The following is an 18,250-nucleotide window of genomic DNA, read 5'->3' on the forward strand; positions in this document are numbered from 1 at the left end:
TTCGTAGTCGGTGCTTCCAAATGTGCTGCCTTTTTGTTGTCGGTGCTTCCAAATGTGCTGTTTTTTCGTAGTCGGTGCTTCCTATTGTTTTTCCTTTTTTTAAGGTGCTTCCAAATATGCTTCCTTTTTTTTGATGGTGCTTCTATTTTTTTAATGTTGTTTTGACTCTAGTATTTTAGTAAATTGTTCTTGATTTGACTATCGTATTATTCAAACCGGTTAATGTATATAAACGAGTCCTAGACAGCAGGACGCTCAGTTTGTTACTGTCGTCGACGGTGTACGGATCACCTAGTTTGTTTCTTCTGGTGCATAAGTCGCGTAATTGCCTGTTCTTGAGACTTCGATGGCATCTTTACCGACTTTAACGTCGTACTCGATGGAGGATGTACCAGCGACTACGGGAATCATGACCTCGGCGCCGACGATGTTGGAGAAGATCCCGTTGGCAACGCCTCTGATAACACTGGAGGAGACTTCGATATGTGCTGTTCCACCATCAGCTGAAGTTTCATCAGCATTGAATACTTCAATTAATGAAGAGCGTACTTCGCATCAGTGCAAATACTGTGGTGCATCATTTACTATCACCTCAAATGCTCGCAGACATGAAAGAAGCGGTTGTTCTAATAATGTTCAAAGAATACAATTTCAGTGCAATAAGTGCAATAAACTAATTTCGCGTCTCGATAGTTTACATCGTCATTATAAAAAATGCTCCGAGACGTATAATGAACATGGTTATTGATTTGACTCATGTGTTGTACCGGCTAATAAGACTATATATAAGTGCTATGAACTTCAGTCCTTCTCTGGCTGTGGTGATGAACGGATCGGATAGACATTTAAAGTCATGTAAAAGGCTTAGTTCGTACAATAAGAAGACTGTTTGAATCGAGGAATCCAAAAGGTTTTGGTAATTTGTCTGTGTATTTTTTTGTACTTGTAGTTGTGTATTGAATTTATGTAATAAATTTTTTTTAAAAGAACTTGTGGTGTTTTTATTTTCTCAAACTTAACACTTTTTTAGTATTTTTTTAAAATTAAAGTTGTTTTGTATCGACCAGGGATCGAACCAAGGACCTTAGTCGATCCAATCAATCATTAAATGGATTACTAATTTATTTAATGAATTTTGGATTTTTTCCCGCTTTTCTAGCTACATTATTACATGATTTCAAGATGGCGGCCGAATTTCAAGATGGCGTGTGTCACAGTAATAAATGATTACTGCACTGTAGTGTGTTAGAATAAAATTATCCAGATGGAAATGTACTCTATAATACAAGTACACACACACAAGATGGCGTACTCCAGCAGGTGGTAGCTCCTGGTAGCATGTACTGAACATAAAATGTCGAATCCATGATGGTCGACAAGGACAAAGTCAAATTTCAGGGTCAAAGTCAAATATCCAGGTCAAGGTCAAATTTCAAGGTCAAGGTCAAATTTCAAGGACAAGGTCAAAGGTCAAGGTAAAATATCAAGGTCAAGGTCAAAGTTCACGGTCAAGGTCAAATTTCAAGGTCAAGGTCAAATTTCAAGGTCAAGGTTAAAGGTGTGGTGACCGGTTAAGTATACTAACATGGTATCAGCACACTCTAGCGGATGAAAACAAGATGGTGACCTCCAGTTTCTTGATTAAATGATGGTGGCCGTTACGAAAAGTGCAACGGTGGTTATAAGGATTTTTTTATTGTTTACTTCGATTAGTTAATTTTTTTAATGATTTTTAAATTTTTCCCGAATCTCTAGCATTAAAATTATGGATTTTCAAGATGGCGGACATGACGTCATACTAGGTGACGATATATATGCTTTGAAAAAAATTGGTGGGAGTCAGTCTGTCTGCAGTCACCATTGAGGAAGGATCGGTCGTCATTTTTATTTTTTTTGCACTCGTCGGGTTCGAACCGAGGACTCCGAACTCCGTGTCGTAAAAATATAATTTTTATAAGTATTTTATTAAAATTTTATTATTTAATTTTTTTATAATTTTTAAAAAAAATTCATTAAAATCGGATAATAAATAAAAAAGTTAAAGATGGCGACCGTAACCAAAATTGCAACGGTGACGTCATCATCCAATATGTCGGAAAACACATCGCCGGAATTTTCGAGAACACAATGACGTCATCCAAAATGGCAAATCCAAGATGGCGGATCCGAAATGGCCGCCGGGGTCAAGGTCAAGGTCAAAGGTCAAGGTCACAACCATCCAAGGTGGCGGTCATAATCCTAGATGACGTCAGAGGCTTATCGGAGGCTGTAGACAAGGATGCTTAAGCCTCTTTTAGGAATTTGGGTTCTTTCTAGGGCAAAACGACTTTTGAGGATTTTTGAAATCCTAATTTTTGGATTGTGGAATTTTTTGCGATTTTTTGGCGGAATTTTTTTTCCACATAAATGGAAATTTTGTCGATTTTTGAGGAATTTTGGGCAATTTTTGCCCAATTTTGGAAAATTTTGAGGGTCAAATGTCAAGGTCAAACTTGTCCCGTTACGCGGTGTCCCGTTACACTCATCCAAGATGGCCGCCGTGACGTCACATTCAAACATGGCGGACACCGGCACCGGCACCACGCGCCAGCGCCATGTCCCAGCTCCGGCTATCCTATACTACTTATGTGTTTGTGAATGACGAATAAATCAATCGAGTCCATTCAAACAAATATTGTATAGAAAAAGTTTCTTCATTTCACCCGTATATTTTGTTTGGTGTAACTGCAAATTTATTTTTGATACACACAGAATTTATTAAGGTCAACAAAATATGTTGTTACAGAAAGTAAATAATCTGTTTCGCCTATACAAATATTTGTTATTAAATTGAACAAAACTTTTTTTGTGTGTGTGTGTGTGTGTGTGTGTGTGTGTGTGTGTGTGTGTACTGTGCGGGAAAGTCCTCTACCACAGTGGTTCCCAAACTTTTTCAGCTGGCGACCCACCTTTCCTTATAGGAATACCTTCACGGTCTATCGGTCCATGGTGGAGTAAAAAACAACCTTATTTGTATCGTATCCCTTCCTTATGTATATATATATATAAATTACCATCAAATATTGCATATATATGTGTTTTTTTAAGATACCGATTGATTATTGATAAACAATTTGTGTTCTGATTTGAAAATGGTTGACAATATATAAGCATTTTGTAGCAAAACAATCATTTATTTAACAATAGATATGTGTTTGCACACAATTCGATTTGTTTCGATTTTTCTTATCTTTTCTGATGGTTTGTTCGATGGTTTCTGATAGTTTTAGGATCGAGTCGCGACCCGCCGTTTGGGAACCGCTGCTCTACCAGTTCGTAGACATGTAGGTATTATCATCGACAAACTTGCGAGCGACTAAACTGAATTAAGAGGAGATGACGTTCTCAGCGAGCGAAACAGCGTAGTAATTGTGCGGTGCGAGCAGACCGTTACGGCCAGGGCTGACAACTCTGCGGAACCGCACGGTACTTTCCTCGCTGACTCGGTTACAAGGTTGGTCCCTGGACCGCGACCCCCCCCCCCCCCCCCTCTTCCGGGCCCACCAAACTTGGCAGGTAACTGCGAGCAACACTTGGTTTACGCTCGGGCACTCCCCTCAAGTGTTTTTTTTTTTTTTTTTAACCAACCAAGTCAACATTGTTTCCAAGTTTGTATTTTTAGGATACGTAGTACAACAGTTAACTTTTTTTTCCTTCAGAAATCTTGTAGAATAAAACATCTTTTTAACGTGGAATTTTGCTCAGTAAAGCTGAAATAGCTTTCACTTCATAGGGACAGCCTGAAATGGATGTTTAAACTGTTGTGTTAATTAGGAGGTATTAAAAAAACATAATTGTTATGAAATTCAAAAAAAAAATTGTCTTATAAATAAATAATTAAAATTAGTAAAATTAATATTTTTAATTGATTGTGTAGCCTACATGACTATATATAAAAGTAATAGTAATAATTTAATAAAAGCACATCCCCCCCCCCACACACACAAAAATTGTTGCCTAGTATCTCATTAAAAATTAGTTTCATTTGCAAAACAAAATTTGTCCAAAAAATATTTAGCAAGAATTTCCTGAATCTTATAGACTTATTTTTAAAATATTTTAAACATTATCAACCTCTAGTATGTGAATACAACATCTACATACCTTTACATTGGGATATATTTTTTTAAATATCTTTAATTATTTTAGAGAAAAAAATTCTAAAGCACAATTAAAATATGGGAGCTACCTGCATAGCGCCCCTCCCGCAAGCTGGCCAGTCTCTTCGTTGGCCGCGTCGTCTTTTCGAGGTTTTAACCCTTTCAGTACATTCGTCCACTGAAGTGGACAATTTGTGTCTCGATGATACACGGAGTTTACGAAACTTTGAATTTTGTGGGTTAAGGGGTACCCACATTCTGGTGCACATCGTATTTTAAGGCTATGAAGTAAACACATTTTTAAAACTTTTATTAACTTTAATAAAATAATTATACATTAATATAATAATTATAGTATAAGATTATTACCACAAAAATAAAAAGTTTGATTATAATAAGAAAAAAATTAAATTAGGTATATCATGGGATTTGACAAAGTGTGACTGAAAGGGTTAAAACCGCACGAGCGTGCATCACTTTTTTTTCCCCCCGGCACCCTACCCCAGAACCTCGTGTTCCAAAAACCCGGAGGTTACGTCCAGTGACGTCGACCGGGAAACGAAGGTCACCGACGGCGTCGCGAGAAACGAAGCTATTCCCGGTACTTCCGCCCTCTGGCCGCTGCTCGAAGCTAGGACCTCGTCATTAAAGTTACCCCGCGCACAGACCCCCCAGCTACCCCCCTCTCCCATCCTTTTCCGAGTCACACCGAGCGGCGGGAAGAAAAGGCGAGCGGGAAACCTTTGTCTGTAATTGAAATCTGGCGCCCGCCCGATGACGTCACCGCATATTGAATGGGTCGCTAGTGCTGGGCTGCAGTGCAGTGGGTGGACTCGCTGTAGGCAGCAGTGAGACAGTTTCTCCAGTTTCGATATGCTAAATCGAACATTAAAAAAATATATTCGAGTGCTTGCCAACAGCCATGGTCTTTAATAAGCAGGCACTTAAAAAATATTACATAACATGTACAAACAATAGCATGCATAATACACGCATAATAACACAGTGAGTGTCACAATAAAAAAAATTGGGCCACACATACATAAAATATGACAAAACAAACATATGACAAAGGCACTAAAAAAACCAAAAAATTAAATAGAAAAAAATAATATTCTCAAAAAAAATATTACCAAAAACATTATCAAAACAATAATATTATCATGGAGGGATAAATATTAAATTTCAAGCTAATATGTGTTACTTGTATTTAAAACATTTTTTTATGCTATTTACTTTTAACTTTACAAAATTCTCAGCTTTATTATAATTATTTTTAAATTATACTTCTTTAGGGTCAAATATAGTGAACAATGGAAATGAAATGAATTGCGCGCGCACCATGGACGGAAGTTTAACACGGTGAAATCTAAAGCGCATGCGCGTTTATGATATACCCACCCACATGCCGAAGCAGACCAGATAGCCGACCGCGTGTGACGGCACTAACCTGTATATATTCACTTTCGTGAACATCAAGGGACGTATCAAGCATACCGATGGCCATAAAAACTACGTGATAGCAAAACTATTCCGGATTACATCCTCGATTTCATTTTCAGCTCTTTTTTAAAACAGAATTTTGGTACTTCTGTATGGAATTTTGCTCAACTGAGGGGGTTATATTGTATGGTACCCCTCCATCACCCATCCACGAAGAAGGTTTCTGTTCGGAACTGCAGGGGTTGGGTTCGGAGATACGGGGGTCAAAAGAGGGCATCGCACCAATGAACATCTTATGGGAAGTCGGCGAAGCAGCTGGAATCGAGTGCCGAAGTGGCCACGAGACTGGCCAGAATGTTCCTGAATGTTCTAGAATGTTCAAAAGTGCTGTAGAATGTTGAAGAAGTTTATAGAACCTTCCAGGAGGTTCGAAACTGTTCGAATATGTTCCAGGACGTTATGGAATATTTTAGACAGTTGGAGAATGGTCCGTTATTTCCCAGAATGTTCTTGAATGAGCCAGAATGTTCGAGAATGTTCAAGAATGTCCCAGAAGGTTTTTTGGACCTTCGAAGGAACTTCCGGGTCCTGTCTGACAGCAGCTGGCTGGCTTTGTCCCGAGCGAGCGAAGTGAGGGTGACTCCGGCTGGTTTGAAATTTAAAAAAAAACTTGATTGAACGTGTCAATTCCGAGGTGTCTGTTGCGGCGGGCTGGTCGCGCGAGGCCGCAGCGAATCAGGAGCCGCGGTCTGGTTGGCGGCCCGCCCTTGCCACCCGCCAACGGCGCCCCAACAGGAAGTGGGGGGTCGCGGTCCTTCCCCTCTCCCCCTCCGGCGTCACCCCCCCCCCCCCCGTCAGCCCAACAAGACATCGCACGCCGACCTGCGAGGACCATCCACACTTCTCTCTAGAGCAGCGGTTCCCAAACGGTGGGTCGCGACCCACTAGTGGGTCGCGGAAGGGTTGCAGGTGTGTCGCGACTCGATCCTTAAACTATCAGAAACCATTGAATAAACCACCAGAAAAGATAGGAAAAATCGAAACAAATCGAATTGTGTGCAAACACGTATCTAATGTTAAATTTTTTTTCTGCTACAAAGTGCTTATATTTTGTCAACCATTTACAAATTAAAACCTAAATTGTTTATCAATCATCAATCGGTATCTTAAAAAAGCATATAAGCTATATATATCAATATTTGATAGTAAATTATATATACATAAGGAAGGGATACGATACAAATAAGATTTTTACTCCACCACGGACCGATAGACCGTGGGGGTATTCCTGTAAGGAAAGGTGGGTCGCCAGCTGAAAAAGTTTGGGAACTACTCCTCTGGAGCGATCTCGGGAACCGCACAAAACTGAACCATGGATGGCCCTCGCCTCCAATTCGCAGGTTGGCGACACTCGTTCCTCGGAGTGAAACTTTTTTTTTTTTTACAGCCTGTGGAGTAATATCAGAATCACAGGGTAACAGAAGTGAGTACGGTAACGGAGTTAACGCATGTAACGCATATTGTTCGATTGCGCGGCGTTTTTTTTTTTTTTTTTTTTTTTAAAGGAATTTGAATTGAAACGTCTTTTGCAGCCGGTTATATACTGCAGCAGCAGCACATGATTCCGTATACTTTCCGAAACCGTTTGTAAAAGTTTTACATTCTTTTGCGTACTTTCGCAACTCTCTAAACTCTCAATTCTAAGGTTGGCTCCGGTGTTAGCATTTTAATTGTGACAATTTGTATAGACTTTTCATATAGAACTGAGTTTCATATATTAGCGGTCATAAACCTGTTAAATCATTCTTAAATTCCATTGAAGATATGGACACACACACACACACAAGTAAATAAAGATCTATTTTCAACGCATGATTACGCGTTTTTCAAATAGAGTAGTCAAAAAATATACTATCCCTCTTATTTGTGAAGTTTTTCTTCTAACGCACATGGCGGCCAGGCACTCGCGGTTTTTTTTAATTATAAATTTATGAAGACTTTTTTCGGATAGTGAAAGTAAATAGGAATTAATTTTTAAAATAGAGCAACAAAATAACTAATTGATCGAGTCTTACTTATGCATAAATAGTTTATTGGAATCGTCGAGGTTTGGCATGAATATATTCATAAAAAGTAGGTCATGTTTAAATGCAGGTATGTATCCTTCCTCTGAATGTAATGGGGGAGAGATAGGAAAAAAAATGACGCCATCTTGGTTTAATCATTTTTAGGCTATAAATAAAATATTTTACCGTTTAATATTGAACATTTTAACACACACATTAAGATATTTTCTGAAGTTACAAAATAGTGACTATTAACTGCAGTTATTACAATTGTAACCAATCGAAAAAAAAAATGAATTCAAAACCATTGAATACATCACAATTAAACACCCATGACTTGACACGAGAAACTATTTGTACCAGAATGTCATTATTAAATTCAGACACTACATCAAGTCATGCAGTATGCTTTAACGAAGAAATATCAAATGAAAAAAATAGTTATGACCTACAAACCAGTTGAAACCAAGATGGTGACGTTCGGTTTCTATTTACCCCCTTAACTCTTTGTCCAAAGAATCATTAATGGTTCGACAAAGTAGCTGCAGCGTAACTCAGCAGACACACAACATCCAAATTCACTGAACTTCGAGTCGGAACGGTGTGGCGTAGTGGTAAGGCGCTGAACTCGCCTGCCGGAGGATCAGGGAGCGAATACCTGCCCGACCCTCCTGAGTTCGTTTTGTATACTTAGTCTGCCTCGCGCTTAAGAGCGCAGCACAGAGCAAATAGCGACCACTGTTGCCAGATTTATACTGCCCAGCTTGACGACACACACATTATTATTTTGTATACCATTGTTAATTATTAGTTTTAAAAAAGATCTTAATTTTACTATTTGTTTGTTTTTATAAGACAATAAAATAGTGACTATTGGCAGTATTAATACAGTTGTAGTCCTTATTAAAGGAAAAAAATATATATATTCAGTGCTATACACCAATTATTATTTCACAGGAGAAACTGTTTATAGCAGCTAGTCACCACTAATTATGTGCTATGCTTAAAACAGCCAAAAACATTTTAATAATAAATGGTGTAAATAACTTTTAAAAAAAGTAGAAACCAGGACGGTGTCTATAAATTACAGTTACTTAGGAATAAAAAAAATATTACCAGATGATGTTCTTTATTAAATACAATAGGGAAATATATTTCCCAAATTCTCATTCAAAATTTTACTTTTAAAAATACAATGTTTCGGAAGAATTTAGAAAAAATTCAATCACGTTACAAAGTTGTGTTTAAATATGTTGCACTCAATAGCGTATATCTGGCAACAGAGCACATGTGTTCAACTCAAAACGGAAAAAAGGAGTTGGGGGGAGGGAGGAATTTTTGGAATTAAAGATATTTAATGGATCATAGTTCTATGACTTCCAACAGATGACTTTGTGTCTTTATTTCTTAATTATTATTTTTTTAATGTTGACATACCAACAACCAACCTATTAATGATTATTTTTAAAAAAAGTTACTAATTTTGTTTTACTGCCTCCACCCCCCCCCCCCCACCAACTGTACACGCCATTGGTTGCTACCGGATATCCTAGGGCAGTAATGGCCTCGCAGATTTATTTGATGAAGGTCGATTAAATACGCCTACTAAAAAAAATAAATCTAATTCAAGCAAAATTGGTTGACTTCAGTCGACCATGAAGGGTGTGGAGGGTTTGGGGGGGAGGACTTTCTAACCTTCGGTATTCGCGGTGCCTAGGACCTAGTTAGTTGAGTTCCGCGGTAACTTTCCCCGATGTCGGGTGACAGGCCACTTCCGGCGTCGGCGCGGGCGACTGTCCCGCGCATGCGCCAGCGAGCACCTGGCTGCGCGTGCGTGACGGAACTGGGCGCTGGTCTGCGCAGCGGGCGGCGTTCCGCCGGGGGAAGCCTTCTTTTCACAGACGAGAGAGCCAAACGCCCGATCGTGCGTCTTCGGTTTTTTTTTTTTGTCGTTCATTTTAAAAGGTTAGGTTAGCTACATTATAAATAATTTAAAACATTGTGGGCGGTTCGATTTGGTTAGGATAGCTACATTAAAGATACTGTGAAATCATGTAAACGGTTTCCTAGTCCCGGATAGCTACATATTAAAAAGTTATTTGCTAAGCAACCATAAAATGATTTTACAGTATTTTTAATGTAGCTATACTTACCTAATATAACCAACCATCCACAATGTTTTAAAGTATTTATAATGTAGCTAACCCAACCTAATCGACCGCAAAAATTAATGCCACGCCGGTTTATACAATGAGATAGAACGGGGGGAAATAAAGCGAGCATGAACTTCGGGGAACTTCGGGTGTGGCTCTCTCGTCTGTGAAATGAAGGCTTCCCTTCCGCCTGCGACGTGGCGCGTCCATTTCAGTTCCAAGAAATGAAATACCACAACTTCACGTCCATTCTGAACTCGGTAGCTGCTCTACGCTCCTGCTCATCGAATAGTTCCAAGTTCCGTACGTGGCTAACATGGTAGCCGTTTGTTTACATCTGTATCGACCACGAGATCCTAAAATACATATCATTCCCGCCAACAAATTGAAAGAATTTTAAAACAAACAGAGAGAAAAGTGGTTCTAACATAAATAAACATTTTTGCGTACGCTCAGGGAATTCAGCATCGTGGAAAAGAGAGTAGACTGGATTAGCCAGGAAATTTAGAAATTTTGGGAAAGTCAAGTAATAAATATTCTGAGAACTATGTGTTAAGTTGTAAAATTTAAATGGAATGGTTCGACTAAGGCTGAGCTGTATCGCTAACTCATTAACATGCCAATGCTTTCTGTTTTTGGTTTCAGTTTTATCATCTTGCAATGTTGGAGTGGCATTTTAAGCCATGCTGTATTTTTTCTGCAAGTGACGCTGGATTCCACCTTTGATGATGAAACGCCGCTTTGTAAATACTTCCCAGGTTTTTTTTGTTTGAGTGTCTATAATTTTTATTACAACAAATAATCCGTTATTCAGTTAGTTGGTTTTTACTGTAAACTTTGAAGCTCGGCTGCGTTTAAGAGCGTGATTAAAAAGGAAATTTACCTAAGTTCACAAAGCCAAAGGGAAACTTTAACGTACCTACATATTAACTGTTTAGTGAATTTTAACAAGATGAAGCAGTATTTTAATAAAATTTATTGTCGGAAGTCAGGTCCAAAGTGGGGGTCTAGAAATGTTTCAAGTGTTTTTTCGCGTTTTTCGGAGCAGTTTCATTATATAATTTAAAATTTCACTCTGCGAATCAAATTATTCTATAGTTGACGTAGATACTCCGGCTGCGAACTCTAGCGGCGGTTTGCTGAAACTACGTGTGATTCGCGTCCGTAGACGAAGCTGAAAACACAATTTGCGTACCTATATTTCTCACGCTCGACATTATTTTAAAAATTTTCTTCTTTATAATTACGTGTCCGAGTTTCATATTATAAGTTTATTTGTAACGCGAGAACACGTGAATTTTGCTCGTTGCCGAGACTAGATGTTCACACATCACTGGCGAGCACTGGAACAGTCGCTCACGTGTTTGTTGTTTCACGCTGTTTTCTGAAACGTTCCGACTGGAGCCCACGCGCGCCACAGATGGGCGCCGACCAACAATCGCCGGAGATGTTCAACGAGATGGCGACCTTGATCCGGTGACTCATGGCGCTGGCGGGGTGGAGGGGGGGAGGGCGGTGTTTGCCATTAATGTGCGGGCACTGTGACATGACGGCTGCGCCGCTGTCGGCGACGTAGCCAGCGTGCCAACTAGCAGACGCGGCAGCATGCGAGGTTAGACGATTAGTAGAGACCGGAAAAAATTCGCGAGTTCATTTCGCGCTAGGCTAAAATACAAAAAGTTATACCTCAATGCAGCCTCTGTTATTGGCTCACAACTCACCTAGATGACTCTGGGAGAAACACCCAACCAAAGCTGTATCGAAACACATGCTGCTACGTTGGGACGTCTCACAAGACAGCAGAAAATGAGTGGGTCACATTTGACCGAGTGTAAGTAGAACTATGGAGTTCATCCTACGGGTCATTGAACCCGCGAATTTTTCCGGTCCCTAACGATTAATCACTGACAAGTACTGAAAGACTCGCTAAGAACTTTTTTTTTTTTTTTAATGTTTGTCTCGCTGGTAATTTGCAATACCCAATTTGTCAACCGTTCCCTTTTGTTGAATATGTTTGGACGATTTAAATGACCTATTGACATTTTTCTTTGACTAGTGGCACATTTTCGACCATATTTAGACATTTCCTATTCACACCCGTGCCTTGCCCGAGACTCGAAGCCAGAACACCTCGCGCCATAGGCCAGCGTTGCGTCCAACTGCTCCACGGAGGTCGACTGCGGAGGAAGCCAAACGTTGTACTTCTGAAATTGTATGTGAAACATAGTGCGTGCGTGACGTCTGCAAAGCAGTCATCGGGTCGTATCGGGATCCTACGAGAAGGAGAACGTTCTCGAATCCTAATTTAAGCTCTTTCCTCCCCCCCCCCCCAAACCCTCTTGACATTTACAGTCACAGCGCTAGACCGCGAGTACCTGTTCCGCGCTCATTAATAAAACATGCCAGGTGGAATAAATCACTCAGCACTGAATGTTTCGGATGTGAAGAGGTTGATTATTCCGAGACGAAAGGAAGCTGAGGCTGAAACGCGTCGACGGCTTATCAAGGTTAGGTGCGTTCCCAAAGCGACCGTTTAGCTGAGGTCGTAAATAGCAAGCGGCAACAACTGCCTGACGTCAGGTCTTCCTGCTCCCTGCCAGGGGCCCTTTCCGAAACAGTACAAGTTTGCATTTAATAACTACAATTTCACCAAGTTTGTTAATACACACTGCCACAGGTGTTTCACAATGGCACTAATTTTCATAAGTTTACGAGTTATTTTCTTGCCGGCAACCTAAAAAACTTTGTAACTAATAAACTTGAAGCTGACACTTGATGTCTTATAATTTCATACGTACCTCAAAATGTAGGTAGGTTACATCTCCAAGTTTACTAATAATTCCCCAAGAAATGTATTTCTTTTCCTACAGAGTTAAAATTAAATACAGATTAACTAAAATCATAAACAAATTTATGTCAAAATTACACAGTAATGACTTTTACCAGTACATCGATTAAATAAGTTTGTTAGTTACAATTGGGATATGTATTTTTTATGAATTAAATTATCTACAGCTTACGCCAACGACAAGAAACTCGGCTCCGTAATCGAAACTTACCATATCTTCTTATTCTTTTCTTACCACTATCTTCTTTCGGTTTACACCCATGCCATACCCTAGACTCGAACCTAGACCCCTTGCACCGTAAACCAGTAGGCCCCTATGCATCCGACTGCGCTACGGAGGTCAGCACACGTTCGTGATTATGTCGCCAAATCGTTTTAGTTATACAAGTGTACCAACTACTATACTAGTCACACACCCACAACTTAAATTTGTTAGAGAGAATTTTAGACAATCTATGTTAAGTGCCTGTTCGTAACAACTTGTGATTACAAGTCTTTATTTCTTACAATCATTGTTACCTACAAGACTTGCACCTTTGTGAAATTGGCCCCAGGAGTCAGTTTCACAAGGACACAAGACTTGTTAAAATAAAATAAGCTTTTGTAATCTCAAGTTGTTACGAAAAGGAGTTTCACATAGATCTTCTATGTCACTAACAAGTATTAAAGTTTCAGTCGTGTGATGAGTGTAGTTGGTACGCATGGTAAAAATTCACTCTCATCCACAACGCGCTGAAAGAAGTGTAACTTCAAAATCCCGAAGTTGCACGAAGGCAACTATTCGGGCGTGTACGAAAAAATTTGTGAATCTTGGTATTGCCCCGTGGCCACCGAGCTCCACCCTCCGAGGTTGGCAGAACTGCAGTGCTTCCACGCACCTATTGTCTTCGCGTCCGCGTTTGACGACTCACTTGAGGTCTCTGTCGTCGCCCTCTGAGACGTACAGTTATTCTCGTGAAACTTTATCTCAACCCTGGCAGTTCCCGAAAGTAGCATCAGTGTCGCCCAATTCCCCGACTGTCACATGTAAAGCAATCACATGATGCTTGTTTGCACACACTGACAACCATGCATGAAGTACTTCACAAGCACTGTCAACGGAACAATGGCAGAAGGATCCGCACACCCGTGGTGATACTTCTGAGAACAGTCAAATTTAACTATAGCTGTTCGTAGAGCTGTCATGGCGTGTTAATAATTAATCCTTTGAAAGAAACGCACGACCGAGCACTTTTATAATCAAAATTGGCTAAAATAATTGTAAATATATATTACGTCGATTTTGAAAGCCCTTGGAATTAAAACCCTTAAAAAAAAAGATCACAATCTCTTCTTGAAAATATAAATATTTCTCCTGAATTTATATGGTTTGTTTTAGAAAAGAAATATTCTGAAAATATGAACAATGAAGACTCTCTGAGATAACAATTTTTTTTTTTGAAAATTTCTTTATACCGACTCCGTAAATAAAATGGTAAAAATAATTAAGGTATCAGACAAAAAAATAATTAGAGGATTAATACAATATCCTTTCGTGTTTCATATTCTCTCCAGATGAGATTATTATGTACCACACTGAATTGCGACTCATCGGAGAACGGAACGGATCTCCATTCAGCGTGCCGCCATCCACGATGTTCTTCCGACCAGTTTCTACGGGCTGTGCGGTGCTCAATGGGCGTACGTGCATAGAGGTCACCTGCGTGAAGACTATTACTGACAGTTTGAGCTGACACCACTGCATCCTGTTTCTTGTTTCGACGGGCTGTCGGCAGACGTAGCTTGTAGCTCATACTGCTGCTGAAAACACGTCTAGTTGATCCCCTAATTACGTGTGTCGGATCCCTTTGTATTTTTTTTTATCTGATCCCCTGGTTATTTTGACCAGTTTATGTTTATCACGAACTTTTCAAACATACTGCACTCGGCAACAGCAACAACTATACGCAAGCTAAAGGCGGAATTACAATATTACGTCGGTCACGTGATCTGCAGCCAATCGGATGGCCCGAAAAATTTCATCCGTCGGGCTATGCCATTCTTCCAGCTCCTTCCCAATCCACTCCTAACACACGCGCCAATGGAACAACTCCATCCCTTGTGTTCCGTCCAGCAGCACACACAATACGCCGCTGGCCTTGGCCCCTCCTCCTTGGGCGGTCTTCCTGCCTTGCACATCTCCCCGAGAACAAGACGCGCTCTCGCACGGCGCCCGGGCGGAACCGCGGTGTACCGCCACGCCGTCGACTCGACTGGGCCACAACCACTACACCACGCTGCATCGCCACACGTCATTGCCACACGCCACTCCTGCCACATTCGCGACATCCGCGGAGAATAATCACGTCTCTTGAACATTCAGATTGAAGTATCGTAATCTTTTCCAAGTTCCCTAACTGGCTGAATAATACTGGGAATTAATACGTTCTTTGAATGGTTCTTGCAATGGGGATGATTGACTTAAAGTAATTTCATGGACATACTCCACTGCTGGTTCAGCATAATTTACTCAAATTACTTCAGTAAAATAAAAGATTGTTAAAAGCAGTACAGATAAAACTGAACATTTTGCAATCGACAAAAGCATAAAATTAAACCTAAACTCACATCGTCTGACGTAAATTCTTTGGTAGCACTTTACAAGGTTTTTTTTTTAATTAGGTAAAATAATGTGAAATATGTTAAAAAATAAAATTCCCCATCTTGCACCTGATCCAGATGACAGCATATACTTGACAATAAAAAAAAATATTTGGCAGTAATTCAAAAGTGCTTACATTATCTGGAACATTATATGAATATATTATATATAAATGAGCGTAAATCTGTAGTATTTCCAAGGGGGGCTTTCAGGATAGCGTATATCATTCCCATTTCACAGTTACGATTCACAAGTGCAAGCGGGTCCCCTCAGACAGGGGATTTTTGATTCCAAAAGGAGGGGGGTCCGAGCTCCCCCGCCCCCCGGATCTACGCCCCTATATATAACACATAAATAATTAATAAAGGGTCTGAACTATTTCATTCGTCGTTAGCGGGTTCAATTAATGTCTGTGAGCTACTGAATTAAATCCGGAATTACAATAGATCGTCGCGTCCGTCCGAAATCCGTATGTCCGTTACATGTTTGTCCCTCCGCTCCATGTATTAGCTAGCCAAGATATTTACAACAACCGTCCGTTCAAATATTTGCCCAAAAACATAACTGCAGTCAGCAAGTGCGACTTTAAAACCTAAATAGCTCATAGATTTGTTTCCATATTGTTTGTTATTTATGTTACACGGTAACTCGTGTTTTAGTACGTAGTGGCATTCCTACACGGGCGATCGTCCCCTTCCGAAAAAAAAATAAAGCAATTACAAAAATAATAGACTCCCTAAAGTACCTGACCTTTGAAGTTAGCTGGATTATTTTTGTAAACATGTGTAATTATACATTTTTAGTGCTACTGTACTATGTAGACTTTTTTTTAAATTTTAGTACTCTAAAATTTAAGATAAAATCACCGTTTTTATGAGTTTTCAAAGAGTCAGAAAAGCGTTAAAATAGTATTTTATGGGCTACTTTTTTTCACTATCCATTTTACTGGGAGGTATTCCATACTACGAAAAACTCTGCAGTCATCCGCCGCTCCCAAAATTCTAAGCCGTCACTGCCAGTACGTTATGTATTAGCAAATCCTAGGAAAATTTCAAAGTCAAGATTTAATTGTTTGATCGTGAGTTTTAAAGCCGCAATTCTATTAAGCAAACTGTAAACACCGAACAGTTGAACAAACAAATTCATCAAGCTTGTATTATGATAACAATAAGTTTACTGATGCAACCTATCATTGATATAACTCATCCGTCCGTCAAACGTCTAAGTTGATAAAACTCTTATTGGTTGCAGGTCCCATGATTGACGGACGTGTGACTTACGGATGGACGGATGGACGGATGGAAGCAACGAGCTACTGTAATTATCGCTTGGTACGCAACAGCAAAAATTATAAACGTATGAACTATTCATGTAGGTCATACACAGGCGTATATGGTGTACATATTTATGTTTTACCTGTAAATAGGTAAAATTCAATTTCTCGCTGTTAAAAATAACCGTGGTAAGTAGAAATTGAGAAAGCCACCGCCAGTATAAAAAAAAATTTACCTTGAATCAATGACTCGTAAATTTACTTTACACTAAAAAATAATAATAATAAAAACATTTGATAAGATAGATTTTATTTAGTAGTGCCCCATTGGATAAATATAAACAGAGATTTGGTTCTTAACCAATTTAATGATAAGAGCTCATTCAGGTAGACGTATTTTTCCAAGAGAGCAAAATGTTCATTATAAAAAAAACTACTTATGTTCAGATGTACTGATTCCAAAAAATTGTCACAATGGAAGTCTGTATAACAGCTAACTAAAATAATTCTGGTCACAGACACACATCAAGAGACAAAAGCAAAAACGTTAAGTGCGAAGGTTTTGCGTTTCACGGATACATTAAAAAAATACATATTATAATTAATTCTATTTACTTAAACGCCGAGCATATATTAGAGCCATGCTGTAATAGGCGTCGAACTCACAACCCTCGCCACACGAGCGAGACTTGAAAGCAACCACAGACATTAACGATCCTTACGTGGCGGCCCGACTCAAATCTATTATCTATGCCACATGAGCCATCGCGAACCCTTCTACGTGTAGCAAACGCAACAATGAAATAGGTACCTACCATTTCAGATGAAAACCGGGAATGAAGCACGAAAAAATTCTTCCTCCGAAGTTGCAGCGAGGGATGTTCTCAGAGCGTCCTTCCAGTAGCCTCTCTGGGCGTCAGTCCACTCGGCATTGTCCCTGCGGTAAGACTGTTTCTCTAACGCGTCACCGATTGTTTCCGCGCTCAGGTGTCGGTCTTGTCCGTGCGGCTTCTGTCGACTGGAGTGCGCGGGCGGGCGTGTTTCAGCAACAGGCCGCTGCGCGCGCTGCCGCCAGACACAATACTGCGCATGCGCCGCCCGCTTCCTCCCTCCCTCACCCCAACCAAAAACAACAGACAAACGAAAAGAGCGCCAGCGGCCGTGGAACAACGGACAGGATGCGCCGGACAGGAAGCCTGGACAAAAGTGAAGAGCGACATGAACCGCGTGCATGGGTGCCGGCCGCTTCCTATCGGAAGTGATATTAGCGGCGTTTTTCATTTGTCCGTAATGACACGTCCCCTGGGCAATAACTGCCCGCGCTGAAGACAAAATGTGTTGCACGGCTCTTTTGTGCATTTCCGCGTTCGAAGTCCCCTCCCGCACTGTGATTGTTGCACGGGGACTCGTTCTAACTAGATGTTGATGACCGTTATTCAAACCCTGACTTTTATTGCGGTATTGGAGGGGAAAAAAAGATAAAAAGTGGGTGTTTATATAACGTGTCTCAGCGAACTTTCCTTGTAGTCGAAGTTTGGATCTTGTGATCTATTTTAAGATCTTTGTCCACACCCCATGTTTTAACATAACCGGAACCCATTCTGTTTCCATTATCTTCCGCAACTGTTACTGTCTTGCCATTGGATCAGTAACGTCAGTTAGTACTAACCAAAAAGCCTTGGTGGAA

The 18,250-nt window shown here is 40.1% G+C and overlaps 1 protein-coding gene across 1 annotated transcript in view; it reads right to left on the reverse strand.

Annotated features, from left to right (window-relative positions):
• The window catches only part of LOC134536340 (mucin-5AC-like), a 61,002-nt gene extending 43,182 nt beyond the window's left edge, over positions 1–17,820 (reverse strand). Inside the window, exon 1 of the mRNA XM_063376093.1 lies at positions 17,379–17,820. Within this exon, the coding sequence (XP_063232163.1) occupies positions 17,379–17,381 (3 nt within the window). The 5' untranslated portion in view covers positions 17,382–17,820. The remainder of the gene's footprint in view (positions 1–17,378) is intronic.
• Positions 17,821–18,250: the final 430 nt, after the last annotated feature.

Source organism: Bacillus rossius, chromosome 10, assembly GCF_032445375.1.
Source record: "Bacillus rossius redtenbacheri isolate Brsri chromosome 10, Brsri_v3, whole genome shotgun sequence".
NCBI classification, from domain to species: domain Eukaryota; kingdom Metazoa; phylum Arthropoda; class Insecta; order Phasmatodea; family Bacillidae; genus Bacillus; species Bacillus rossius.